General features: G+C 42.9%; 1 protein-coding gene across 1 annotated transcript in view; it reads right to left on the bottom strand.

The window, feature by feature from the left end:
* Positions 1 to 5,941: 5,941 nt before the first annotated feature.
* LRRK2 (leucine rich repeat kinase 2) overlaps positions 5,942 to 9,896 on the bottom strand; it is a 63,334-nt gene continuing 59,379 nt past the window's right edge. Inside the window, exons 49-50 of the mRNA XM_014308031.2 lie at positions 9,568 to 9,642; positions 5,942 to 7,684 (exon numbers count right to left, since the gene is read on the bottom strand). Coding sequence (XP_014163506.1) covers positions 7,563 to 7,684; positions 9,568 to 9,642 — 197 coding nt within the window. The 3' untranslated portion in view covers positions 5,942 to 7,562. The remainder of the gene's footprint in view (positions 7,685 to 9,567; positions 9,643 to 9,896) is intronic.

Here is a 9,896-nt window from a genome sequence, read left to right as displayed (position 1 = left end):
GTACTGCAGGTAGGGGCTCAGCCTTTCTCTACAGCCGCTGGCTCTGCCTGGGGTGGCTGTTTGGGGTGGTCCATGGCAGTACAGGGACATGTGCTGCTGGAATGAGTCCTGCATGGAACTGAGCAACGACCTTCCTTCCTGCCCTCTGCAGGATCTTTTTAAGCTTTTCAGGGACTGATTTGACAAACCAAACCCTAAGTAGAGGGCGTAGTTGCTTAGCAAGGGTCAGAGGCGGATTATATTTGGTGTATAAATGCAGCTGTGATTAACTGAACAAAACCAAGGTGAGGGAGGCAGCTGTTGCCTTGTCCTTTTGCTGTTGAGTTCTCTGTGACAGGGTCTGTTGCTAAGGATGTCTTGTGTAATGATGCAGTGACCCTGAAGCAGGAGGATGTGATCACCTTGTCACATCTCCAGTGGCTCTGATGATACTAAAGCTCTTTGCTCCCTGTTTCTTCAGAGGCAGCCAAGTGCTGCAGCTTTCTTCTAGGAAGATGGGAAAGGAGAACAGTTTTTTGGGGGATACTTGCTAAGACCTCTATTTTTAAAAGGCACCCCTGAAGCTGGGGTTTATTTGCACACCTTCCTTACTCAGATTGGTGCAAAGATACTTCTTATAAAGACTTTTTTTTTTTTCTGCCAATGCTCAGTGAATGCAAATTGTGTCTGACATTTGGCCTTGGTAGTGGACCTGCTGGTGAGAGAAAATGTCCATGCTTGCAAAATAAAGTTAATGTTTAGCAATTAATGCTTCAAGGAGCCTAAAGGGACTTTGCCTACTGCCTTTTGTGCACTGGCAAGGCTTTGATGGTGCAGGTCTCTCCACCATCTGCCCTTCCACACAGTGCTTGCTAGAGCACTGGCATGCATTTGAGCTGACTTAGGTAAAAGCATGTGAAATACTTTGTATTTTCTGCCATAGTTTAGTATCATTTCCAAAGTATTTCTGGTTGCTGCTGGCCCAGGAGAAAGACAGTGTCACCTGTCCCTGCCTTCCAGAGGAGTTTTGTGAGAGCTGGCACATGAATTAATCAAAACATGAACCTTTAAGGCTGGGTAGTGCAGCCACCCATAGATGAGAGCTGAAGGCATGCTCTGAAAACGTGTGTCTCTGTGGGGCTTCCACTTACCAAAATTCAAGGAAAATCTCATTGTGGCTTGGTTTGTTTGTTTGTTTGTTTGTTTTGTTTTGGTTTTGGGTTTTTTGTTTTTGTTTTGCTTTGCATATATACATAGAAATATTCAGAGTTGCAGGACCAGTAATTTTATTTGTGAAAGAATGAAACAGCCAGACTAGTTTGAGGTCAGGAGGACCCTGGTGTGGTCTGGGGACAGGAGGCCATGGCAAACAGCTGCTGGCCAGGGTGGCCAGCAAAGCAGATTTCAGACTCTTTCAGCAGGCCCAGTTGCTCTGCAGCAGCTGCTGCTGAGTCCCTGCAGAGCCCAGGTGTTTGTGTCTCTTACTGGGTTTAGCTGTAATAGCCACAAAAATGGAACTGAAAGGGTTTGGGGTTGTTGGGTTTTACCCTTGAAATTTTTCCTGTAATTACAAGGTGAGAGTGTATTTTGCCACAAGATTGTCTAGTTGTAGAGTGCTCAGCACATAGGACTATTTTGGAAAAGAAAAAAAAAGCAGGGGGAGCGGAGTTTTGACTCATGGATAGCATTTGAAAATTACTGTTTACCAAAGCTTAATTCCCTGGCTGGTGGTTGGTTATTAAACGTGACTGTGAACAACAGTGGCATTTAAGCTGAGCAGGGCAGGGTGACCCCACCTTTGGCTCTGCATGCATCAGGTGCTGCTGTTGCTGTGCTTCAGCCGGTAGTGCAGGCTTTAGTGGGCACCTTCCTTGAAGTTTAGAAATTCACTTTGCAAAGTTTGAACTTCATTGGAATAATAGGAATCTCATTAAACCTTTACTTATGCATATGCGGTTTAACAGCAGCCCTTGAGTTTCACTTGAACCTGATGGTGCTTGACCAATGCAAAGGAGTGGTCACTGTGGCAGTCTCTGGAGGCTTGTGGAAAGAGAAAATACTTTTTACATGGCCAACATCACCTCAGGGGGAATGGACTGGCTTTCAGTCCTCCACCAGCAGCACCTGAACCCACCCTCTGCGTGGCAAACTGCAGCTTCTGCTGCTACTCATCCAATGCCTCATAGCTTTAAGAGCATCTTGCAGCTTTTAAAAAATATTTATTTCTTGTGATCTCTGAGGATACTGGTATGAAGTTGTCATTTCTGGGCCTCAGCCTTAGCTCAGTTGATTTAAAGTCCAAATTGCAGAGCCCAGGAGCCTGGCAGATGGTGGCGGGGGTGGATGTTTCTTGTAACTCCACAGAAAACAGATGTGTTCAAGGCAACTGCAGAGGTGTCGTGGTAAGCAAAAGCAGAAGTGAGACTCTCCGACATTACGCTGGTGTATTTATAGTGAAAAGAGCCAGCTGTTTCCGTCGGCACTCCATGGGTCACTGTCCATGGCCTGTCGCAGCTCGCTGTGCCCTCAGGGCCGATGGCGCTGTGCGGGCTGGGCCCTGCCCGGACCCCGAGCAGGGGAGGAGGCGGCGATGCTGCAGCCGTGTGACCGCGTGAGCTGAGGCACCGCTCCCCGGGCACTGCGTGGGGCTCAGCGGGGCCTCTCCCTCCCTGCTGTGACTGCTTGTGGCTCATCCTCCGCTTAGAAAGGGAGCTTGCCGTGAAGGGCTCTGTCCCCTTTGCAGCCCGGTTAAACAGCTCTGCCGAGGCGAGGTGGCGCAGGGCCAGCGCGGCCCGGGGTGCCCAGAGAGGGAGCCACAGCCTGGGCAAGCTGGGCTGGAACAGGAGAAGCTGGAAGCTCCCGTTGGGATGCAGACCCATGTCCCTGGAGGGGATTCCAGCCTGCTCGCTCCTGCCCAGGCATCCTTGAGCACCGGGCAGCGTTTGGCCGCGTTTTCTGCCGGACCTCGCTGCTGGGGACGGCCCTGAGGGGTCCGTGAGGGCGGCATTGGCAGCACCAAAGCCGGGCCCCGGACCCGCAGCGCTGCCGGCTCGGCTGCTGAGCACTGACGCTGCCAGCTTCTGCTTGTTATTTATTTCTCTCTCTCTTTCCCCCTTTGCTTTCTCTCCCGCCCCGCTTTCCTGCAGAATGGTTTCAGTTCTTCTCTGCTGGGTGGCAGCGGTGTCACAGCCGCCCCCAGCAGAGCCTGCCCCTCTCCCAGACACAGCTGTGCCGTCAGGAGCCGGGGGCAAGACACGGCACGGGAAAAAATGGTTCAGAAAAGGCGAAACACTAAAATGGCCCCAGGAGATTTTAATTTCTTTCCCTTCTTCTGTCTGTTTTAACTTTTCAGGTCAGTAACATTAATGGGCTGTGGTGAAGTGAAGTAAATTATCACGTACGCCAAAGACAGTGCATTGATTGTTAAGTTTCTCCTCACTAATTAGTGACGGCCTTTGTAGGGACTGACAGCAGCATTGAAACCTCTGGCAGCAGAAGGGCAAAGCAATACAGTAGAAAAGGAAAAAAGAAAAGACCTTTGCTTGCTTTTTGACTTTCATCATATTTTTACTAGAATCATATTGATACAGTTTAAAAAAGCTACTGTTTTTTGAATAGATCTATTGGTGTGTTACGAATTTGAATAACGTTAAAAAATAATTCCAGTTTACTGCTCAGTCCAAACAACCCATGTAAAAAGGTAGGTACCAGTCAGCATTGAGGTCACTGCAGGGGAAAAGTTGTATCACCATTTGGTAATTCTTGTAATTCTGCTACTTAATTGAACAAGGACCAGTTTAAGTATTGAGGAGTGTTGCTGAGGTGCCTAAAGCTCAAGGCACAGCTGTTCTCACAGTGCCTACACATCTCACAGGTGCAGCAAAGAACATTCCTGAAACTGTTAGAAATTTCAGCTGGGTTCACTTCTAAATTTTTGGTAAATGAGGTTTCCCTTTGCTAATACAACAATAACTAATACGTCTTGTGGTTTCTTTCTCTTAAAATAATGAATTTTAAAATACAGATATGCAATAAGTATGATTCTCGATTTTCATGTGATTATGCAACTCTATATTTATAAACTAATTGTTACAAAGGCACATGCCTACTTAAAAAAAAAAGGGAGAAGTTACCAAATAGTATGCTGGCAGCCAGTGAGTTATACCTGTTCAAAAGTCATGAAGAAGGCTTTATATAAGAGAATGGGCAGGTCAGTACAGTCCTGGGATGAGTTCATAATATGGATGAAGAACTAATTGAGACAGAAATAACAGAATACTTGCTAGTTTTGATCAGGAAATTTGGTTCTCTTAACGCAGGTAAGGGGGGAGCTCTTTACAGATTTTTTTAAAATTAATGACAAAAGCCAGAAAATAAGTGAGAGAAAAATTGTTCATATGCTTTGCTTTTCTATTTGAAAGACTAATAGAAAAATATGACTGTCACTGTCTTTTCCTCATTCACTGAGACTCATTGTTTTCCCTGACTACTTTCTCATGTCTCTGGTATCTGAAGCGTTCATTGTAAAATGGATTATTTGTCTTGCAAACGTCCACGTTTGGGGGTTAAACCACACCTGAGAGGCCTCATTCTCTCTCCTCCCTTATGTGTCCCAGTTCTGCCCCAAAGTGGTGCATGAAGAAGCCACAGGGTAATAATATGGGACACTGGAGGGAGTGTGAGAGTTCAGAGGAATGCCAGGACATAATACCAAAAGTGCATTAAATCAGGCTGTGCAGCTTGTTTACAGTGGAGTTGACAGGAACTGCTTGTAAAAGAAATGAGGTTAAAATTAATGACCAGGTGAATCTGCCTATGTAATTTATCAGAGCAAGCAACCAATAAAAAAGAATTACTCTAATTAAAGCCAGTAGCACAGGAGGGGAAGGATACTTTTAAAAACCCCTAACAGTATCCAATCAAGCATTCATCTCACTGTGTATGTTTGGTCTCCTTGTCTTTAGGTTTAAACCCCAGTACCCTTTAGGGTAGTGAGGGACATGGGGTTACTCACCTGTCCCAGCTCAGGTGTTCAGTCACACCACACCACACCACATGTTTGTTTCACACGAGCAAACAGGCTGTCCTCTAAGCAAGGGTTATCTGTTTTCACATGGTGGATATTATCCTAAGCATGCAAGAAACTATATCTGACAGAACTTGTCCTCTTATGTCATCAGCTTGCACTGTTTTCAAACAGCTCCACTGAAACCAGAGTGAACACAAAGTTATGGATTTTTTTCCCCTCTTTCCTTATAGTTTGTCAGTAGAGATGTTCCTGGGAACAGGTTTCCTTGTAGTCCTGGTTTCAATGGTGTTGTTCCTGCCCTTGGTGGCAGGTGCCAGCTGGGGAGGGGATGCCAGGCCCTGAGAGCTTCGAACAAGAAGCACCAACACAAGATGTTCTCTAAATATTTTCTTGCAGCGCTAAAAAGTATTTGGTGAGGATGGAGTGGGATCACTGTGCTCTGTGTGAATGAGCACTGTATTGCTAAACAGTCCAGTGGGTTACTACCATCACAGAATTTTTCTCTCCAGCCACAGATAAATAAGCAGTGCCCAGTTGAGCCGGGCTGGCAATGAGCTCCTGACTCTCTTTTGGCTGCTGTTTCTTTTGTTCTTTGCCCTCCCTGTAAAACTGAATGCATGACCCAATTCGGTCTATGGGTCAATGTTATCCAGAGCCTTGGAGAGGTGAGGAATGACTGCAGGGACAATTCTCCTTACACTTCACCTCCCATCTCTGGGGAAGGCTGCAGGAAAACCACACAGAAGGCAAACAGGGGAAGGGAAAAGGGCTCAAGGCATGCACTGCAACAGAGCAGTGTGCAGCAGGCGTGCAGCTGTGTCAGTAACACCTACAGAGCCAGGATTTTGCATCATCCTGAAGGAAATAAATGCCACAAAAGCTGCACAGAAAAGCCTCTCCTTAAAAATTCAATGATGAGAAAGTAGACGTACATTATTAACAAAGCACAGTTTTAATAGAAATGTTTAGGCTTGCATTTCAAAATGACTTACAAATAAACTTAATCACAATGCATATATTCTTTTCTTTAAAAAAAACCAACCATATTCATTCTAACCATAATATATATTTTCTGAGTTATAAAATCCTATATAAATAGCAAATTTGTCTCAGTACACAGATTACAAGAATTCATAGAAACTGGGATGCATATCTGAAAAGAATCCTGAGTATGCATTCCACAACTGGCAGAAAATAGGACAATACTAGAGTTGGACACAAGAAATGCTGTTGTCCCAGTATGTACTTTTCTAAAAAAAACCCCAAAAAAAACCCCAACAAACAAAAAACTGAGAACTTTTTGGTTGCTCAACCTTGTTCAGCTCCCTAGATTCAGGAATGGCTCTGGATGCTCCTTTCCCTGAGGTTTTTGGGAGCACCCTGGGGATTCTTCGGGTATCAAAAAAAGAAAATGGTGTCTGTCTTCAGGTGGACAGAAATAAGGCACGTCCTTAGAACAGGTCAGTGTGGGCTGTAAGCAGCAGCTTGGACTTACAGCCGGAAAGCAGCAAAAAGCAACTCTTGAATGATGATGTGTGGAAACAAATTTGGAAGAGGCAGCCAGTTCTTACACTCCTCAAGGTTCCCCTGATTACCCCCCAAAACAACATAAATTCCAACAAGAGTGAATAAGTGAAAACTTTGCATGTTAGAAAAATCAAAGCAAAAGTTCCCCTTTTTTTAGACTGAGGTAAGCAAACAAGCAAGTTGGACTAAGAGCAAGTCACAGCAGCATTTAGATCAGAGCATTGACCCTGTGCTTTCTCTTCTCTCTTCCCAGAGAGCTGCACTAGAGAGCTTTGTGCCTGGCAGTGTTCCCAGTGGTGTGACTGCATCTCCTCGGAGCAGGCAGACTGCAGCGCTGCACGAGGACACCCGCCTGCCAAAGCCTCACCGTGTGTTTAATCTGGAGCTATTTTATTAGAGTAGCACAATGGGGTTTTTTTCTGGTCATAATGAAAAAAAAGGTCAATTATTCATGGAAGAAACACAGACAATTCTGCCTGTTGTTTTCAAAGAGTAATGTAGTAATTACATATTCCTTTAAACACTGCTGTTAGATAAAAGATTATTTTTTTTAATAGGGTCACGAGCTCTGACATTACTAAACCATGAATCATAGGAGCAAACTCATACATGCAAAGTGCAGTAAACACAGAGAGGCTTAAAGTTTGCTTCTTATTAGAGTGTGAACTCATAGAGGATAATGAAGTAAATTAGAGCCATTTATAGTCTCCTGGCTTATTCCCAGTTTAACTGGGATCAAAAACTGGATGAATGATGTCATACTTAAGTTGAGCCATAGTTGCAGAGAGCAGAACTTCACAGGTAAACAACAGATCCATGATAGCATTTTAGAATCAGACATTCCCAACAGTTTTCTGTCCTTTCAAATATTAACAATAACTTCTTTCTTCTTGTCATCCTATGAATACTCTCATGGTAATTTTCTTCCTGCTTTAGGTTAAAAATAACAGGAAGAAGAAGTTGTAAATATTGCACAATATGTTAGGATGGAAGACTAGAAAAAAAATGGCACTTGCAAGGTGACTTTTCAGTCTAAAGAGAAGCTCTTCATTTTTTCTGCTAATTCCTGTCTCATTTCTATGTGTTTTTTCAGGTTTTGCACTTCATGGGGCAGGTTAATGTCCCACACTGACACACAGGATTGTAACTCTGGAGAAAAAAAAGAGAATTTGAAAACTGCAACAGAGATGAGTTATTGCATAATTAGAAATTATTTTGCTTATCTGCTTGTTCTCAATTACTCATAAATTTACCCAATGAAGCATGATCTTTAGGACCCAGAAGACAAATTCCATGACACTTTGTGTCTGAGGAGATGCAGTTATGGGTTACAAGCTGTTTGTACTTGCACAATGATTTCGTTCCTAAATTAAGAGTATCCCATTTAAAAGTACTTGAAAAAACCATTTCTGGTGCCTGTGGGCCCTAAGGAACTAACCTGAGCTACAGCTAATGCCAATACTGAGGTGTCTCCTAAAATTTAATCTCTGTCTTTCCAAGCAGATATACCCTAAATGGCTACAAGATTCAAACCCCATTCACTGTAAAATAAAAACTGATTTCATAAGCTAGTGAATATACTGAGAAAAGGTCACTTCCTCAGTCTCCATTCATGCAAACAACTCTTTATTCATGAAGAATTCACACTGTTTTTAGTGGAATAGGGACAATTAAGAACTCTTTTGTGAGTTGAGGCTTACAAACTAAGGCCCCAAGGATTCTGGAGTCTCCGATTCTTCTCTGTAATTAATGTCACTCTTAAATAAAATAAAAATGCTAACAAGCCAAAAAATGTTCTTATTGTTTAGAAATTGGGGAATACCACAATGTAAACCCAATGCTCCAAAGTTTGACTCATTTCAGTCAGCTCATCTACACTTGCCCTCCTTAACTTTATACTATCATTGCCACATTTTTAGGGGTCACTGAAACTGGGATGAGATAAAGATGAAGAAGGGCACTGATCAGAGCATAAATTTTAACTGTTCTTAGAAAAATCTAAAGATGCAGCTCTTCTACCTTCCAGCACTTTGCTAATTGTCAGGAAGCTTTTACCAATGTCTCACCAAAATCTCCCTTGCTGTAACAGAAACCTGTTAGTGCTTATCCTACCCACAGGGAATATGTAGAAGTCTTTATCCTCTTGCTCTTCATTTACATATTTGAAGCCTATTATCATGTCCTCTTTAAGCTTTATTTATATTAATCAATTTAACTCCCTGCAACATTTCCTCACAGGTTGCATTTGTCTCCTCTGGACTATTCCGAATAGTCCATATCATTCAGCAATAAATGGTTAGGCTCCTCCAGCAGAGGCCATATTAGCACCCAGCAGAGTGTAAGAATTAGCTCATGCCTTATAGACACCACTTTCATGGTGTGAGAGTGGTGTTTGCCTCATCTGCACACACGTGACAGGGCTGATTCATGACCAGCCTCTGATCAATTCTGACCCGTTTTCTGTAGCACTGCTGTTTAAGCTGATCATTTCCTCATGCTGGTACAGCAGATCATTCCTAATTAAATAAAAGGTCTTGCATTTGTCCTTACAGAATTGTATCCTACTTCCTTCCAGACCATTAGTTCTATTTGTCAGGGTCACTTTGAGTTCTAATCCTGCCCTTCAGGGAGCTTGTCTTAGCTGTGAGTTGTCTGCAAAACTAAAAAGTACACTCACTATTCTTTCATTCATATGACCCATGAAAACACTGGGGATTCCTGACCTAGCACAGACACCTCTGGAAATCCATTTGATACATTCTCCAATTAGACAATGACATTTACTCTCCAAATACAGTTTTGAAGCCAATTGTATTATATCCTTCAAACAGTGGCTTCCTGAGATCCTTTTTTGGAAGTTACTTTCAGTTAGTATGAGCCCAGATATGCAAAAGAAAACAAAAACTATTTAATGGTAGTGTTTCAATAAAATTTTGTCAAATGATGATCAACTCTTCACTCTCAGTGAGTAGTCAAGCACAATAGTGTCTCCTCCACTAATAATATGAGTTAGTAAAACAGAATTCAAATACCTTTGTGATATTTGTTGTCTTCGGCGTCACTTTTATAGCAATATCCCAAAACAAGGACCACATTCTTGAGACTCCCTTTTTCAAAGAAATAAAATGTCAAATCTTAATTTCAATGTGAATTTTGTAATTTAAGGACAGAAAGAGTAAAAGGCATCAAGGTATAAGAGCATAAGAGGACAGAAAGCAGAGTTCAATCAATCAGACCCTTTATTCAAAATCATTAACCATGAAAAACCCAGACACAAAGACAATATAGTTCCCATCTCCATTTAATGTCAGGGTTTATCAGGCTTCCAAGGCATAAGCACAGGATCAGCCGACCAGCCTGC

Source organism: Geospiza fortis, unplaced genomic scaffold (assembly GCF_000277835.1).
Source record: "Geospiza fortis unplaced genomic scaffold, GeoFor_1.0 scaffold424, whole genome shotgun sequence".
In the NCBI taxonomy this organism is placed as follows: domain Eukaryota; kingdom Metazoa; phylum Chordata; class Aves; order Passeriformes; family Thraupidae; genus Geospiza; species Geospiza fortis.
This window is presented reverse-complemented; position numbering and strand designations above follow the sequence as displayed.